The sequence below is a fragment of the Natrix helvetica genome (genome assembly GCF_964273705.1).
Source record: "Natrix helvetica genome assembly, chromosome: 12".
Taxonomy (NCBI): domain Eukaryota; kingdom Metazoa; phylum Chordata; class Lepidosauria; order Squamata; family Natricidae; genus Natrix; species Natrix helvetica.
Genome location: NC_138556.1, coordinates 2,016,177 through 2,035,290, shown reverse-complemented (window position 1 = coordinate 2,035,290; position 19,114 = coordinate 2,016,177). Strand labels below are relative to the sequence as shown.

The 19,114-nt window shown below is 44.8% G+C and overlaps 1 protein-coding gene across 1 annotated transcript in view; it reads left to right on the top strand.

The window, feature by feature from the left end:
* CORO2B (coronin 2B) overlaps nucleotides 1-19,114 on the top strand; it is a 92,196-nt gene that overhangs the window by 49,706 nt on the left and 23,376 nt on the right. The window contains exons 3-5 of the mRNA XM_081965222.1: nucleotides 8,537-8,653; nucleotides 11,687-11,836; nucleotides 17,446-17,610. Of these exons, the coding sequence (XP_081821348.1) occupies nucleotides 8,537-8,653; nucleotides 11,687-11,836; nucleotides 17,446-17,610 (432 nt within the window). The remainder of the gene's footprint in view (nucleotides 1-8,536; nucleotides 8,654-11,686; nucleotides 11,837-17,445; nucleotides 17,611-19,114) is intronic.

Genomic DNA, 19,114 nt, shown 5'->3' with positions numbered 1-19,114 from the left:
AGTAGGAGATCAAACAGATTCTTAACCAACCTAGTTGACAACTTTGTCATCCAAAAGATAGATGACGGAACTAGAGGAAAAACTGTACTGGACCCAATTCTTACTAAGAAGAAGTGATAGAAGGAGTTGAAGTTGCTGGAACTTTGGGAGAGAATGACCACATCATATTGGAATTCAATATGATGCAAAAACAAGCAATAGAAAATAATCCAGCCAGTGTGTTAATCTTTAAAAGAGCTGATTTTAAAAAACTCAGAGAGAGTATAAGAAAAATTCCATGGATGAAAATCCTAAATGGAAAGCAACTCAAGAAGCATGGGAAACTTTGAAAAATATGATCATAAAAGCCCAGTCCAGCACAATACCATTGAAAAAGAAAAGCAAGAAATCCAAGAAGAAACCAGCATGGCTGCACAAAGATCTCTCTGATAAACTGAAAGGCAAAAAGGTCAGTACAAAAAATGGAAAGGTTAATTAAGGCAGAATATCAGCAGATAGCCCGAATCTGCAAAGATGAAGTCAGGAAAGCAAAGGCTCAGAATGAATAAAGACTTACAACAAAAGTCAAAGATAATATTTAAAAAGTTTCTTTCAATATATAAATAACAAGAAAACGTCAAGGAAACAGTAGGTCCATTTAAGGGAGAAGATGGCAAGGAAGTAACAAGCAGCAGAGAGAAAGCAGAGCTGCTTAACTCATCATTTGCGTCGGTCTTCACGCAAAAAGAAATTAGACCTGATGGATTACATCCTAAAGTTCCGAAGGAGCTGGCAGATGTCATCTCAAAACCATTGTAGCATATCTTTCAAAAATCCTGGAATACCAAGGAATTACCTGAGGATTGGAAAAGAGCTGATGTGATTCCCATCTTCAGGAAAGGGGGGAAAACAGACTCAGGAAACTACAGACCAATCAGCCTAACATCAACACCTGGGAATATACTGGAAAAGATAATCAAAAAACAGACCTATGAACATCTAGAAACAAATAACTAAAAGCTAGCATGGGAAAAATAGATCATGCCAAACCAATCTTATTTGGCAAAGTGACTAAATTAGTAGACCAGCAAAATGCTGTGGACATAGTATATGTAGACTTCAGTAAAGGTGTTTGACAAAGTAGACCATAGCCTACTTCTTGGTAAGTTAGAAAAAGGTGGGATAGACAACAGAGAGATTGTAGCTGGCTGACAATTAAGTCATCTTTAATGTAAGGTGACCAGAAGTCCCGCTTTCAGCGGGACAGTCCCGATTTTTAATAATTTGTCCCGCGTCCCGCGGCGTTTTTAAAAAGTTCCCATTTTTGGTAAGGTGCGCAGCTGCGCACGTGGCAAGAAAACACCGTGCAGAAGTTTGCAACTGCCGCTCAGTGATTTCTACTGTCACAGGTTCCGGAAGCTGGGGAGGTCCTTTGCAGGCGGCTAGAACTAGCCGCCCGCAAAGGACCTCCCCGGACTTGTTTTGATGAGCGCGAGGCAACTGACGGTAGTTTGTGCCGGCCGCGCCCGCTCAAACTATTGTCAGTCGCCCCGTGTTCAGCAAAGCAAGCCTGGGGAGGTCCTTTGTGGGCAGCCAGTCCTAGCCGCTTGCACCTGGCGCTGTGGCTGAAGTGAACCCCCAAAGCCCCTGCTACCACTAGAATAACTGCTGCTGCCACCTTCTTCTCCTCCTCCTTCTCCTCCAACAGCACCACCACATTTGCTGCCTGGCGCTGCTGCTGAGGTGAAACTGCCAAAGCTCCCGCTGGCGCCTCCGCCCCTGTCAGCGACGGTGGCGCCACCCCCTCCACTCGGAGCACATGAATTGGGCCCCACGTTACCCCTGCCCCCTCCTCCTCTGCCATACTTTTGAGGAGCCATGAGGCCGCGAGACCCAGTAGGAAGGCGGCAGAGGGGGCGGGAGCAGGAAAAAAACACCTCATGGCTTCTCAAAAGCATGGCGGAAGAGGAGGAAGAGGCAGGGGTAACGTGGGGCCCAATTCATGTGCTCCGAGTGGAGGGGGTGGCGCCACCGTCGCTGACAGGGGCGGAGGCGCCAGCGGGAGCTTTGGCAGTTTCACCTCAGCAGCAGCGCCAGGCAGCAAATGTGGTGGTGCTGTTGGAGGAGGAGGAGGCGGCAGCAGTTATTCTGGTGGCAGCGGGGGCTCGTCGGCATCTTCAGCAGCAGCCCTGACCCCAGTGAAAAAAACCAAAGATGGAGCAGATCCACGCAGATGATGTTGCTGCAACATGATTGGAGGAGGAATTCTGGGAGTTGAAGTCCACAAGTCTTAAAGCTGTCAGGTTTGAAGACCCCTGGGGTTTTTTTCCCTAAAGGGTTAGGGGTGCAAGGATATAGACCAAAATTTTAATCAAGAGCCCCACCCCACCCCCCCGTCAATGGTGTCCCGCTTTACCAATGTTAAAATCTGGTCACCTTACCTTAATGGTACTACATCTACATGAAGGAAAGTGAGCAGTGGGGTACACAAAGTTTGGTTTTAGGCCCAGTACTCTTCAATATCTTCATAAATGACTTAGATCAGGGGTGTCAAACTGAAGGCTCGTGTGCCGGATCTGGCCCATGGGACGCTTGGATCTGGCCCACGGGGCAGCCCTGGAAACAGCCCACGGTGCCTCTTCCAGCGAAAATGGAGCTCGGGAGGGCCTTGAGTTTGACACCCCTGATCTAAGTCATTTATGAAGATATTGAAGAGTACTGGGCCTAAGGCCAAACTTTGCGGTCCCCCACTGCTTACTTCCCTTCATGTAGATCAGCGGTTCTCAACCTGTGGGTCGGGACCCCTTTGGGGGTCGAATGACCCTTTCACAGGGGTCACTTAAGACCATCGGAAAATTGCAAAATTACAGTTATGAAGTAGCAGCTAAAGTAATTTTAGTAAAGTAAGCGCACCAACATGCCTACCGTCCCTATCCGAATGTTCCCTTTTAATTGTATCCATTTCATGTATTCAAAATCATGTTTATACTTATATATGTTATCTAATACATGCTTGACAAAATAAATAAATAGAATAAATATAAATATAAATAAAGTATAATACAGTGTAATTAATCAACCATTTCTTGATTATGCCATAAATTGCATGTTTCGCTTGATGTGTTCCAGGCCCAACAGTGCCCTCTGCTGGTTGTTAAAGATAGTTTTGCTCTGTAAAGATACATCTTTATTTAAGATTCAGAGAGTAAGATATATGGAATACTTCATTTTGGCTGTGCATTGTTTGAATAAGGCCTGAGAATAATGCTTGTTTCGAAATAACCATCCCTGGACTGTATATAGCACTTTCTTTTGTAATCTGGAAGCGCACAGTAATACTTCCTGTGTTGTGCTCTGCTGCTAACGTGGCAATTTGCCAGGAAGAACATTATTTCCATTTGATCTGAACAAAGGACATCCCTGTTCAGCCAGCCCACTGTGGCCGCACCCAGTTCAGCATCTTTCACAACAGGGACCAGTCAGGAAATGTCTTAACGTCTCAAGTTTTTTCTCCAGCAACTCATCTTCAGGAAAACAAGAGTCAGCAGTGATCCTTGGGAGTAAGATAGGAGGTGTGTGTGAGAGAGGCCCAAGCTGCTTCTTCCAGTTTGATCTCTTTGTTAGTAAGATGCCATTGAGCCTGGTTTTATTCTAAATGCTCACCAACGTATAGATTTTCAAGGATATTCCATTAATTTCTCAGCTCTGCCCATCTGCCATATCTATGCCATCATCTTGTTTCTCTCAGCTTTGTCAAACATAATCAGTCTCTCATCTGCTCACATCGCATGACCAAAGTATCAATGGAAGAGAATATATGCTTACAGACATTTCATTACCCAATTAAGTAACATCATCAGTGCTAGTAAGGATGGGGTTTATTCCCTGTTCCTATACAGCAGCTTACCCTGTTATGTTTCTCCTTGATTGTTCTTTTATTGGGGACTGTTTTCTGCTTGATTGTTTTTCTGGTGTTAAAGCCTGCTTATTTGGGTATTGGTTGTTGGAGAGGATGTGTTATGGTATTTTTGCTTCCTTCTTGGCTTTTCGGTTGTCTCTTTTGAAAATTGTATAAATATGATGTATCTTTATGTGTCTGTGGAATGCCAAAGTTCTAGGAATTCTCTAGCGTCTTCGGATTTAGTTGATCTTAGGATGCTCAGAGTCTCCCAGTTGTGAAATTGAGTTTCTATTATGTCATCCAACTGCTAGGTGGTATTCATGGATATGCTCTGCTAGTGTTTTGCCTGCTGTTACAATCTTTACACTATGTTATAGATTATGCCTGTTTTTATTTCCATCAAAGTAAAAGTAGATCTCAGGCAGAGGTTGGTTGATAAAGTCTGTGATTCCGGGTACTTCAATCTCGGTATATTTGGCCAGATCGGGTGTGTTCTTTAGCTCTGTTGCCATGGATTATTTTGCTAGTTCGGGATCTATAGGTATAAAGGGTACCGTGACATCAAATGTAATGATAATTTCATCTTGAACTTTATCTGGAAAGACTGTCAAAGATCTATAACTGGAAGATAAAACTATCATTTCATTCAATGACACAGCATTCTTTGTGGCTGGTTGTCCTTAAGTCCCCACTGGTAGTTGGTAGAGCTTGGTAGATAAACACAAAGCATTGCTTGCATCTCCTGGCTTAATCCCCAAGTATCAGTAAAGGAACGGAAGTGGAAAGACTGGCAAAGGGGGGGTAATGAAGCACCGGGGTTCGTCAGATGTTTGGCACTGTTGAGGGTGGTTGGGGTCTCGGGAGGTCTCCCCTGTTGGAAATTGGAATGGCTGCTTCCTGCATGGAGCTTTTAGGTTCGGTGACAGTATATTTCTGGGTTAAGTCTGACAGGGTTGTGGGGAAGCAACAGGAGAGGATTCTTTGGCAGGCAGGATCCCAACCTGAGTGGCCCTTTGACTTCATCTACAGCCGTTGTGGCGCAGTGGTTAGAATGCAGTACTGCAGGCTATTTCTGCTGACTGCCAGCTGCCAGAAGTTTGGCACTTTGAATCTTACTGGCTCAAGATTGATTCAACTTTATAATCCCAATTGGGATTATAAAATACCGCTTTGGTTGGATCTTGCAGACACCATGGGGATTATGAATATTAAGTCACTCAGGGGTTGTTTATATAAAGATGTGCTTATTGCTGATGGGGGCGAATGGAAGTTAAAAACTGTGGAACAGCTGTTGGAAGAAGGAATTATTTTAAATTGGTTACATTACATACAGCTACAGAAGAGATGGGAAGAAGATCGCAGGGTCGGTTTTATGGATAAAGAAGTGGAACTGATTAAGCAGATAAAAGAGACTGGTCCAAAACAAGTTAAAAGAATATATAATGTACTGTTAGAAAGAGATTCAGAAAGTGAATTGGTTAAGGATTGTATGATTAAATGGGCTCAGAATTTTGGTGAAGTGGTAATGTTGGAAACGTGGGAAAAAATATGGGTTCAGAATGTAAATTTACACAGTCACAGAATTTAAGGGAGAATTTCTATAAAATGTTTTACAGATGGTATTTAGATCCTAAAAAATTATCATGCATGTACCCAAATGTTCAACCAAAATGTTGGAGATGCGGGTGTCTAGATGCTACCTTTTTTCATGTATGGTGGACTTGTAACAAGGTTAAAGCTTTTTGGATAAAAATATGGTGGGTTATGCAGAATGTATTTAAGAAAAGAATACAATTCACTCCGCAAATGTTTTTATTGGGTATAGTTAAGGATTTTACCAAAGGGGAAATAAAATTGGCCTTGTATATGGTCACAGCAGCTAGGTTGTTGATTGCGCAACATTGGAAAAAAGATTTTTTTACCGACAATTGATCAATGGATTCAGAAGGTGGCGGGGTTCGCCGAAATGGCAAAAATTTCAGCTTTCTTAAAAGCTCAGAAACAGGAGGATTACACACAGGAATGGGCAAAATGGATTGATTATATACAGAATAAATACCAGACTAGGAGTTATTATCTAGCCTTTAGGTAAGAATGTTTAGACCGATAGATGATCAGAGTAAATAGTATATGGGATGTTTGGAATTGTTAGAGTGGTATACAGCGGAAGTCAGGGGGGTGGGTTTGTGTGGGAGGTGGGGGAGGGTTAGGGTGGAGGGTGGGGTAATATATATGTATGAATAAATTAGAAGATGGGATTAATGAAACATTGTTAGGCTAGGAGAAATTTATATTAAGAGTTATAGATGTTAAATTAGCTTAGAAAATGGGATCAATGTGTTATTATTAATCTAAGAGAAATTTATATTGTGTTTGTTGGGAGGAGAGGGGTTACGAGTAATCTATTTTAAGATGGGGGGAGAGGAAGGGGCAAAGTATTTGGTATAATATTTGAAAGTGAATTTTTGCGGGGGGGTTGGGGGGGTATAGCATTTGTATGAGATTTATATTGTATGGCGGGGGGGGTGAAAAGGGGGAAAACCTGTTTGTACAAAACTCTTTTAATAAAAAAAAAAAAAGATTGATTCAACCTTCCATCCTTCTGAGGTGGGTCAAATGAGGAGCCAATTATTGGGGGCAAGAGGCTGACTCTGTAAACCGCTTAGAGGGGGCTGTAAAAACACTATGAAGCAGTAAATAAATGTAAGTGCTATTGCTATCTTGCAACAGAAAGAACTCATAAGCTTGGATAAGAGAAATATGGGAGTGAATGCAAAAAAAAAAAAGAGTCAAATAACCGAACACTTTCCCCAGTGGTATTAACTTCTTCAGTTTCTTTTCACTGACTTGCTGGAAATTTTCAGGAAGACAACCTGTTTTCTTAAAAGAGAGATTCATCTCATATTCTAAATCAATTTATTATTCCTTTAGTCAGCCTGTAAAAGTTCTTTTAATCTGAGAAGTACAGAAACTTCCTTGATTCATGTTGATCTCCTTTGTTTTAATTTGTTTTTATTTTATTTAGAACAAAGTTGAAATACAAAATAAAAACCTCAATAAAAATCCAAGAAGACATAAAGGAATAAAACACAAAACAGTCAGAATATTTTAAAAAGGGTGCATTAAAAAACCCTCAAAACAACACATTACAGATAATCTTCGATTTACGAATGTAATAGAGCCTGCCAATTACATTTGTAACCTGGGGATTCGTTAATAGGATCTCGTTAAATAAACATGATCCCTCCCTGCTTTATCCAATGCATTCGTTAATCAAATGTGCAGGTTGTTATGAGCGCATGAGTATCTCAGGGTGGGGAAGACCATGTGGGGCCTAATGCTGCAACAGGCCACTCAAGGCCTTCCCTGACCCACTGAGATACCCCATGCTCACTTACAATCTCTTGGGGGCCCCATAGTTGCTCCCCCTCCATCCTGCCCCAGGCACTGGGCCTGCTTTGCTAGCCTCCTGGATCCCACTTGCTCCACCCCACTTCCCATCACTTCCTTAATTCCAGAACAGGTGGCAAAAAACCCCAGGTCTTTTATTCAGATGCTGGTGAAGCTTTAAGAATGTGAGGTCTGTGGAAAAAGCTTCACCAGCATCTGAGTCGTTTTCTGATAAGGTGAGTCAGCCTCTTTTGCAACTCTGGAGATCCTCTAAAAGGAAATGGGATGGGGAGCAGCTAGTGGAATCCGGGAGGCTAGCAAAGCAGGCCCAGTGCCTGGGGAGGCCCAGCGGGGCAGGATCATCGTCTTTTAAGGATTCCATCATCCCTTGCAGGGTGGAGTCTGAGCAACTGAATGGAGCTAGCAGAGTCTTTAATGGCCGGATGCCTTTCCTGTCGCCAAGGTGGAGTTTTGTTGAGCAGATGTATTCTCCCTGTGCCCAGGGAGAGAAATCTCTGCCTCTACCTAGGATTGAATGGGGGAGGATGCGGGGTGGGGGTGGGGATAGGCGGGGGGCATGTTGCAGCGTCTCTGTGATCAGTGGTAAGGGGGAACGACTGCTGTGGTGCTGCAATATACGTAACTTCAGGACTGGGACATAAGTACTTTTGGGGGGGGAACCTAATTTGAACGGTCAGTAATTGAACCGTCATAACTCAAGGAATACCCCTATGCACATATTATCCCTTCTAGTAGAATACTGATTAATATATTACTACAATTAGTTCCCACCCCTTGCAGAACAGGCCCTCCCAAAAAAATTTAGCTACTAAATCTATTAGCAATTTGTTGACCTGTCTTCTATTTGTTATATCAATGACAAAAAGTGGTTAGCAGGAAAAACAATAACAGCAAAACAGAACAAGATTAAAGTTTCAAATCTGTCTGTTAACAAGCTGTAATTCACTTGTAGAAAATTTACCACGGCATCTTAACCCTCCCGGATCATTCCAAAAGTTATAAATAGATTGTTGGGTCAAAAATCCATGTTTGTTTCTTAATATCCTCTCTTGTCGATTGTTGTTTAATTAAATGTGATGAATTCAGTCTCTTATGTCTATCTTTGAATCAGTGCAAAGCAGTAGTAGTTACCAGTTAACTGTAATAAATCCATCCTGTCTTGTTGATTTTCTATTGATAAGAGTCAGTTATCTTATTGAAGGTAAGGCTCGGATGACTCTGGGTGTTTGATTGTTCTCATTACAGACTGGCCGAATTGAACCAAACTACCCTAAAATCTGCGGCCACCAAGGCAACGTGCTTGATATTAAGTGGAACCCCTTCATTGAAAACATCATTGCTTCTTGCTCAGAAGACACTTCAGTAAGTAAGGACGATTGCATAAACAATATTCTGGGCAGCTAACGGCTGAAAGGGGATGCACTGGGATCTTTTCATATTTGGTGAACCTCTTCCTTTGTGATTTAACCTTGGCAACTTTAAGACTTTAAGTCTTAAATTTTAAGGCTTGTGGACTTCAACTCCCAGAGTTCTTGGAGTTGAAGTCCACAAGTCTTAAAGTTGCCAAGGTTGGAGACCCCTGATTTTCAGGACATTCAAGAGGCAGCCGTCAGTTTGCTGACTTCCATGGATTTCCTGGCGCTACTTAATTTTGATCTGAAATCATTCCAATTAAAAAAAAAACCTTGGCTTTTGTGCAATAGGCTTTTCATTGTATTCCATCGTGGTTTATAAGATTCTTACATCACTTTGAAAAGAAAAGGACAATTGCAACTTTAAAGAATAGTTGTATAGATTTTAAAAAAGAATGTACTCAACAGCAGCTCGGGTCCATTGCACTGGAAGAGAGCTAGAAAAAAGCCTCAACTTTGTCATTGCAATTGTCCCCTTGACCTCTTGACACCCTTCGCCTTTGCAAGCTTCTGTGATGCTTCTCAGACTTCTCTGTGGAAGGGAAGCCACCCAAGGGCTCCCTTCGAGCTGGGCCCAAAAGCCAAAGCACAGCCAGCAGCTGCGGAAGACCACAGTCCTTGGTTTCCCTGTTAGGTTTCTGGCCCACCTTATCTTCAGGGCTTGAAGGGGGCTGCACTCCCCCCCCATTTTATCCCCCCCCCCCAAAGAACTGCAAAGTAGGCAGGGCTGAGAGAGGCACCCAGAGTCCTCCAGAAGCCAGCCTGGCCTTCCTGCTCCCTGTCCTGCACCTTAACTCTGACCTTCCTCCAGTTCTGTGGAGGCTGCGGCTGCTCCGATTGGCTGGGAGCTCCGAGGCCTCGGCACCAATTCCTGCTGAAACTGTCCCTGGCTTTGGATGGAGAAAAAGTGAGCGGCAGCAGAGCTGTCTCAATGCAGGTGCTGCTCCCCGGCTCCCCACTTCCTCTGCCAGGTAATCCCCGCTTCCTCGGTCCTCCTCCAAGGCTTTAAATATTGGTGGCATTTCTAATGTGATGCCCACATTTGACATTTAACAGCATTTAAAAAAGATTATGGGTTTTGACCCATGAAAAACAATGTACAAGCTTATTTACACATGTTGCACAAATACCTGAGAGGTGAGAGGTGAAGCCCTTGGAGAAGACCAGGGTTTTGGTACTTCTGTTTCCCCTCCTTCTGTGCCTCCTGGGGCCCCTTCAGGCACAGTGGACCATCCTCCTCCTCCTCTCTCATCATTCAGGCACTTGATCTTGCTGGGCGCCCAGGCGATGCCCCCAGTCCAACCAATGAAGTTCTTTCAAAGCAGTTATAAGGCAGAGCAGAAGAGACCCTGCTTGAAATGAGAAGCAGCTCCCAGTGGCTAGAATGTAGTATTGCAGGTTAGCTCTGCCCCACTTCTAGGAGTTCGATTCTGACGGGGCTCAAGGTTGACTCAGCCTTCCATCCTTCCCAGGTGGGTTAAATGAGGACCCGGATGGTTGAGGGCCAAAGGCTGATTCTGTAAACCACTTAGAGAGGGCTGTGAAGCGGTATGGAAGTCTGCTACTGCTGTTACCCGGCGTGCCCGGGGCCTGAGGATCAGAGACCATCCAAGGAGTCCAAACAACGAAAGAAGATGCGGCCATTTGCGACTTCAGTTCTATTGGCTAGCCAAGGCGCCTCCTTTTCCCAAGCATTTGCTGGCAGGCCAGAGGCGATTCTCTCTGCCCAGGGAGTTCACAGGTGACAATTTAGGGCAGCTCAGCCATTCCCCCATCTAAAGCCTGATAGCTCCCAGTAAAGGAGGCTGTTGCCTTAAAAATCTGGGCATTTTCACTTCTGCCCTCCCAGGGATATTCACAGGGGACAAAACATTCACAATGGCAGCCATGACTGTGTGATCCCACCATGCACACAACACATGTAGAAATGGATAGTGGCAATTGCCCGGTTGTGAGCACTGTTTGGGTTTCTTCAAAGCTCCCCCACAGATGCCCCTGTGCCAACTCCTCAAAGGTCCTGGCGGATGGTCTGCTTTGCGCTCTGAAGGGGGATTGGAGATGGCGGTCCAGAGAGACTGGGCCAGCATCTCGTGGGGTGGGAGAAATTGTCCTTTGTGCTGCTGGGTTTTCTTTGAAGTCCCTCCTGTGCCTGAAGCTGCAAACTGGGCGAGGGAGTTGGAGGGGGCCGGCCTTTGGCAAAAAAACCCTGGAGCAGGTGGCTTTGGAACCGGAATGCGTTAAATAAACCAAATTGAGCTGAGCCCCACCCCGTCTTAAATCATGAACTCTGTCTTTCAAATCATAAGACGGGGATTCATGGAAGTCAGTGAACCGGGAGCCAGCGAGCCCTGAAGGGCAGTCATGCTTGGGTGAACTTGGCTACTTTCCTGCTCTGAGAGCTGCTGCAGCAGATCCTCCCCTCCCTCCTCCCTTCCCAAGGTCACCTGCCTCCCTGCCGCAAAGGGAAGGTGGGGCTCAAAGCAAGTGATTGGCACATGCACAAGGAGGAAGAGCTTCCCAGGGAGCACAACTGGGCAAGCGTTCTGTCCCACTCTGGCTGGCAGGGCCCCTTACTTCCTCCCTCCCTCCCTCCCTCCCTCCTTCCTTCCTTCCTTCCTTCCTTCCTTCCTTCCTTCCTTCCTTCCTTCCTTCCTTCCTTCCTGGTGTCCATGGACAGCATCTACAGGTGTCAACCAAAATACTGTTGAATTATCAGGGGCTCAAGGACCCAGTAAGGTATAAAGGGATCCAGTGAGATGCCTGGGGGTGGAAGGGAAATCTCCAGAATCCAAGTTTTTTCCAGGGGATCTCTAGGTTTCCAGGAAGTCTTGACAGGCTTATTTTGAAAAGGCAGATGCTTCCAGGTGTGCAGGAATAGACAATTTAAAGCCTTCTCAGTCTTTTTACCTCTCCCAACCACCTCAGCAGGTAGAGAAGCAGAAGGCTCAGCTCACGGGAGCCTTTCGCCCTTTTGTCCTTCCAGGTTCGGATATGGGAAATCCCGGATGGAGGCTTGAAGCGCAACATGACAGAGGCTGTCCTGGAGCTGTATGGCCACAGCCGGCGTGTCGGCCTCATCGAGTGGCACCCGACCACCACCAATATCTTGTTCAGTGCTGGATATGACTATAAGGTAAATGGGCAGCCATCCCGAGTTGTTGGGATATTCTTAAGAGAGTCACTGTTCTCAAGGATGATACAAGGAAGAAAGGGGGTCAAGAGCCCCTACCCCAAGAGCTGAAGGGAGTCTCTGTGGGCAGAGCCCAGCAAAGGCCTCCCCTTCTCCCCCACTTCCCTTTGACTGGGCAAGAACTAGAAGAACAGAGTTGGGAGGGGCCTTGGGGGTCTTCTGGCTTCTTCCTGGGCGATTTCTTGTCTGATTCGTTGGAGCAGATCATGTCAGGAAGAAAAAATCCATTTCCCTCAGAAGGTCGGCATGTTCAGCCTCTCCTCTTAGCGTGAAGAACCCTCCTGGTCCTGCAGGAGAGGCCCTCCCATTATTCATTGGAGCGTCTATTTACCCTGGAAGCCGACAGGCCAGGCTTGGCTCTGCTTCCAGGGGAGCCCATCTATCATTCAGGCCCCCCAGAGTTTGAGCCCAGGCCACCCTTGGTCTGTTGAGTAGCACCCTTCAGAATGGAGACTGCCATCTGCAGAGGCAAACTCTACTTTGGAGATGGCCACCGGAGCAGGGAAGGGTCTGCTGAAGGGGTGTGAATTCCAACTCGTTTTATCATTTTGCTTTGCCTGCTGCCAAAGTCTTACGTGCTGTAGTCTGTTGGGGAGGCACATGGGGTTGGCTGGGGCAGGAGCCAGGCACGCCGTGCTTCATCGTTGGTCTCTATCCGAAGAACCTTCACACAAGTCCTGTGAAATGGAGGGTTTCCAAACAAAGATCTCCTGATGGGGCAGAAGCTCTTATTAGGGGAGCAAATGAACCTCTACCAGTCTTCAGATTGGAAAAATGCGGGACACGGAAAGCAACACCCCTCCTCCTCCTTCCCAGCCGGATCATTTTTGCTAAGCGAGAGAAGTGGGTATTCTTTGGTTCTTCTCTTTTTAAGCCCTTTGCTTTTGTGGGGTGGGGTGTGTTTTAAGGATAAACCTCCTCATGCTTGTGGTTGATCTATTTGTCACTCTGGGAAATCTTCTGAACCATCAAAACATTCAAAATGCAGGCAATGTTGTGCCCAATCACACCACTTTTTTCCAGAAGCATGAAAGTAACTCGACCTTCTGAGGGATCTTGAGAAAAGCTGGAGTCTCTCTTGATTTCCCGGAAGGTTGGTGGATGCCAAAAGAGTTTAGAGGAGCTGCATTTACTCTCTTGTTTACTGTTCCTCCAAGATTTTAGGCCAGGGGTGGGCTTCAAAACATTTAGCAAGGGGACTTCCGGTAGCACCGTAGGCGTTGAAGGACGTTCCTTTGGGAACGCCAGCCTCGTGATCGTGTTTAAGCTGCTAGAACAGCGTAAATCAGCTGTCAAGCGGCTTGAAAACTCTCCCCTCGGGAAAAGAGGGGGAGAAGAGCAGTCGGGCAAGGGTAGAGCTCCCCATAGACCCCCAGGAGCAATTCTGGGGCTCGAAGGGTGAGAGCCCCCCAGCAGCCCGACAAGGCTCCGCATCTCGGGACGCTTCTGCTGCAGCAGAAACAAAACGCCACAACCATCCCTGCAATCAATGTTTTAATCTACAATTGAATAAGAAGCAGGCAGAGCAAAGACAGGAGCGATTATAATTGCAAGTTTAAACTTTAACTCCGATGCAGTATCACTTCCTTCTGTGAAGATTGAGGAGAACAAAGGGTAATGAAGATGGTGTCTGCAAGTCAAAGGGTGTGATCAGAGCAAAACTTAAAAGGAAAGTATTTGTTAAGTGTTTATTAACGTCGTTAAAAGCTGGGCGAGATCATCCGTGGTTTTGGGGTGGGATATCATCTGTATGCTGATGATACTCAGCTATACATTTCCACCCCGAACCACCCCAATGAGGCCGTCGAAATGATGTCCCGGTGTCTGGAGGCCGTACGGGTCTGGATGGATGGCAACCGACTAAAACTCAACCCTTCCAAGACGGAGTGGCTGTGGCTTCCGGCCTCCCGGTTCAACCAGGTGTTTCCATCTCTGGCCATCGGGGGCGTCCAACTAGCCCCCATGGAACAGGTGCGCAATTTGGGCGTCCTCCTGGATGCCCGGCTGTCCATGGATAACCATGTAACAGCCGTGGCAAGGGGGGCGTTCCATCAGGTCCGCCTGATGCGCCAATTGCGCCCCTTATTGGACCGGGATGCCCTACGCACAGTCACCCATGCGCTAGTGACGTCTCGCCTGGATTACTGCAATGCTCTCTACATGGGGCTTCCCTTGAGATGCACTCGGAGACTACAGTTGGTCCAGAACGCGGCCGCGCGGGTGATTATGGGGAGGACTAGGTACTCCCCTGTAACACCTCTCCTGCGCGAGCTGCACTGGCTTCCTGTGGTCTACCGAGTGCGTTTCAAGGTTTTGATTATGATCTTTAAAGCGCTTCATGGCACAGGGCCTAGTTATATGCAGGATCGCATCCTGCCCCACACATCCCTACGACCAATTCGCTCACACAGAGAGGGACTTCTCCGGGTGCCGTCCGCCAAACAGTGCCGGGGGGCGACACCCAGGAGCAGAGCCTTCTCTGTGGTGGGCCCAGCCCTGTGGAATGACCTCCCCCGTGACATCAGGATTACTTCCGATCTCCGCTCCTTCCGTGTTCAGCTGAAGACCCACCTCTTTCAATTATCTGGCCTGGCTCAATCGTAATTATTCTTATTCCTCCTAACTGTTTTTAAATTGTATTTTAAACGTTAAATCTTAATTTTTATATTGGGTTTTTACAATTGGGGTATTTTAATGCGGGTTTTTTAACTGTCTATATGATGTAAATTGTTTACCTCCTCCGAGTCCGTGTTTGTGTATCTGTATGTATGTTCTGTATGTACGCCTATGTGTTTTATATATTTTCTATGTTTTATATGCCCCATTGTACGCCGCCCCGAGTCCTACTTGGAAAGGGAGCGGCTAATAAATTCAAACTTATTATTATTATTATTATTAAAAGTCTCAAGAGCTCAAGATTAAAGAAAACAGTTTTGGTTTACTAATGAGCTATAAGATTTAACAGGTTTGGGGATTAAGTGGACTTTTTGGACTCAATAATTTGGTTGTTGGAAAGTGTGATTTGAATATTCGAAATGCCTTCAAAACAAATCAAAATAAGTGCCTCTAAGAGTGCTGGAAGTCACCCGGCCCAGCCACCTAAATTGCAGTCTTTATTATCTTTAGCGGATACACAAACAGTGACATTTGAAACTCTCCAAGGAGCTTTAAAAGCACAAGCCTCGTTTTTGCAAGAAAAAATTACATCTGCCCTTAAAGATGTGTCTGATGAAATGTCTGAAATTAAGGACTTAATTCAAACCCGCAATCAACAAATAAGAGATGATATAGTGGATGCGTTTAAGGGTTTGTTTGCTTTTGTAACATTATTGGATGACGGTGGAAGAAATTACTCAATCTAATGTGAATTTGGAGAATAAAGTTGATGAGATTCAAATCAAGATTGAAAAATCAGAGGCAGAAGTTACAATAATACAATAGAGAGCGATGGAATTTGCTTTGAGAATAAGAGGCCTGAAAGAAGATAACCAAGAAAATTTGAAAGAAATCTTTGCAGAAGCTTTCGCTCAGTTAATTGGTGAACCAAAAGCAGAATATGATTGGCAGATTGAAAAAATTTATCATGTTAATTCATGGATTGCCAGACAGAGACAACTACCAAGAGATATTGTAATCTACTTTGTTACCAGGAAAACAAGGAATGGAATATTACAAGCGACTTACGAAAGCAGACTACAGGTGGCAGGACAGGAGGTGGCAGTACTGAAGGAAATTCCTTTTAAAATATTGAGATCCAGAAAGGATTATGCATTCCTAGTTGGGGAATTTAGAAATCGCCAGATACAGTATAGATGGGAGGCGCCAGCCGGATTGGTGGTGAATTATTTAGAAGAAAGATATCGTCTTAATTCAGTTTGGAAGGCAAAAGATTTTTTACAGTACTAAAGGCTGGATATCCACCATCCCCAGGATAAATCCAAAAGAAGAATCAGAAAAATAACAGGATGTGAGATAGTGAAAAAGGTTATCCACTTAGGACTCTATATTACAATTTTAAATGGGAGATTACATAAGTATAATTATGACCATTATGGCACAAAATATAGGTAGAGATGGATAAATGGGAGAACTTACAATAGTTTTTGCTGGGAAGGATAATAGTAGTAAAATGAAACTTAAACGTTTTATTTTTTCTTTAAATGACACCATACCAAGATTTTTTTTTAAAGAAAAAAAAAGATGCAAATATGGAAGAATGGTAGAAAAGTATTGATAATTTTGTCTAATAATGATGGGAATATGGGAAAAGATTTGGATAAGAAATGAAAAATTTATGCAAGATTAAAACTTGATAGAGAGTTTTTATAAGATGTTTTATAGACGGTCATTAGATTTTATAAGTTAGCTTGTGTGTATCCCAATTTATAATTTAAATGTTGGAAATGTGATTGTGTTGATGCTATGTATTATTATGTATGGGGGATTGTAAAGAAGCTAAAGCATTTTGGATAAAAATATGGTGGATTATTTTAAATATTCTCAAAAAGAGGATAAAGTTCACTCTTCAATTGTTTTTGCTAGGTATAATTACAGACTGTACAATTATAGAGACTAATTTGATTCTGAATTTGATAATGGCGACAAGATTGCTGGAAGAAGGAAGAATTGCTTACTATTCAAGATTGGACATTAAAAGTAGTTAATTTAGCAGAGACGGCTAAAATTTCAGCATATTGGAAAGACTATTCAGAGGAGAAACACAAGTTGGAATGGAGAAGATGGATTGACTATATTCAAATAAACATTGGACTAAGGAACTTCAAATAGCTTATGAATGAATAAGGAATGTTATAGTTTATCCAAATTTAGCTTAATAAAAGGGGAGTTAAAGTATAAGAGGGAGGTAAGATGTTATAGTCAGTTAGCTTATGTTGGTGTATGATTGTTAAATGGTTATACCCTGTATTTTGCTCTGGGAAGTTGGGGGGAGGGAGAGTTGGAGGGGTGGCAGGGTTGGGGTGGAGGGAAGAGGAAGGGGAAATATCTGTAAATTCTACTAAAACTTTTCAATTAAAAAAAACATTTAGCAAGGGGTTCTCTGCCTGGTTGCTGGGTGGGTGTGGCCATGGTGGGCATGGCCTGGTCGGCCTCCTGAACCACGGTGTGTGTGGGGGGGCGTTTTTGCCCTCCCTGGGCTTGGAGGCTTTCCTTGAGCCTTTGGGAGGGCAAAAACGGCCTCCCCAGCTCTGGAGGCCGCCTGGAAGCTGGAAATAGGCCCATTTCCACCCTTCCTGAACTTCCAGTAGGCCCGTTCCCCCCCCCAAGCCTCCGCGTGCATCCTGCACTTGCCTGCATCCAAAAGGGGCCGCATGGGGACTCCTGGGAGGGGAGGGGTGGGCGGGGCCAGCCAGGAGTAGGATTTGGGGGTTCTCCGAACTGCACAGAATCTTAGCTAGAGGTTCTCCCGAATCCCTGCGAACCCCCAGCAGCCCAGCCCTGGTTTTTAGATATAGCAGGAGGGAGAGGACATGAAACTATTTTCCGTGAGATCCCTGTGAGCAACTCAGAGCAGTTTCTCTTCTCCTTCTCAGGTCCTCATCTGGAACTTAGATATTGCTGAACCAGTAAAGATGATTGACTGCCACTCTGACGTCATCCTTTGCATGTCCTTCAACACAAATGGCAGTTTACTCGCCACCACTTGCAAAGACAGGAAGCTGCGGGTCATCGAGCCTCGTTCAGGCAAAGTCCTCCAGGTGGGAGCTTCTTTGAAGGGCCCAGAGAGACGAGAGGCAGAGGAGTTCTGGTCCCCTGGCCAGGTTGTTTGAAACAGCCACCAATAAGGAATGATGCCTAAATGTGATCACGATGGTGGCTGTGGAAGGGAGGGCATGTGATCCGCTTCTTCAGATCTCTCTTCATCGCCTAATTGCTAAACTGTCTTTTCCTTTCTCAGAAGGACAGTTTTCAGGTTAAGGAAATGGGGGAAGGAAAAATACTTTTACCTCCCACCCATGACAACAAGTTTGCTGATCAAAATCAGAGAGCTGTTTATAGCTGAAAAGAAAATAGGCGAATTCCTCTGGGCTAAAGTCAACAGCTTTAAATTTTAATTTTGGCATTGGATGTAGCAATAGGCCTTTCCTAAGTTTTGGAAGCAGATTCTGCATAGATGATCTGTGTCGATGGAAATCAAAATGGCCCCAGCTGCAACTTTGGGCGGGGGGGGGAGCTCCTTGCAGTCCCAGATTCAACTGTGGCCATAGGTCAGTGGGTCTGTCACTCAAGAATCTGTAGAGTGAATGTTCAAAGAAAAGAATGAACGTAGTTGATAATTTGGTAGGAAAGTGACAGTCCTGACCTCAGGCTACCCTGTTTACCTCCCTGCATTTATTTATAAAATTTATTGGCCACCCATCTTATCCTAGGGTAATTCTGGGCGGCTTATAGTTACATAGACAGTTAAAACATAAAAAGTTAAAAACAAACATTAAAAACAAAGACACATGGGGAGGGGGGAGAGGGGATCTGTTATTAGTCGATCAACCAACTCCACTCTGCTGCTTCCCCCACTGCTGCCCCCCAGCCAACTGGCACAGCCACGTCTTTAGGCCCTCACAGAAGGAGAGGAGGGTTGGGGCCAACTTCACATCAAGGGGCCCAGATGTTCCAGAGGGCAGGAGCATCAGCAGAGGAGGTCGGAATAATCGGGCTGAAGGGACCCACAGAATGCCTCCTCTCCTGACACGAGTGGGAGCGGCCAATCCCAGGGGGGCGAGACGGCCCCTCAAGTAACCTGGAGCCCTGCCATGAAGGGCTTTAAAGGGGATCACCAACACCTTGAATTACACCCGGAAGCAGACTGAGGGCCAGTGCAGCTCGCAGAGCAGGGGTGTCCCAGGTGCCATTCTTGGGGGGGGGGGCAAAACCACCCATGCTGCCCCACTCTGCACCAGTTGAAATTATTATTATTATTATTATTATTATTATTATTATTATTATTATTATTAATAATAATAATAATAATAATAATAATAATAATAATAATAATAATATTTCTAGACCGCCCCCTCTCCCCGAAGGGACTCGGGGTGGCGTACAGGTATAAATTTAAAAAACCATACAAACAATAGTATACATAGCTAAAATTAGATTAAATAACCCCTGTACGAATTTATAAAAATTAAAAACTTCGACCATAAAACCAATCAGAAAAATTTAAAAATAAAACTGAGGTGGGAAACCTGGAATTAGGCCAGG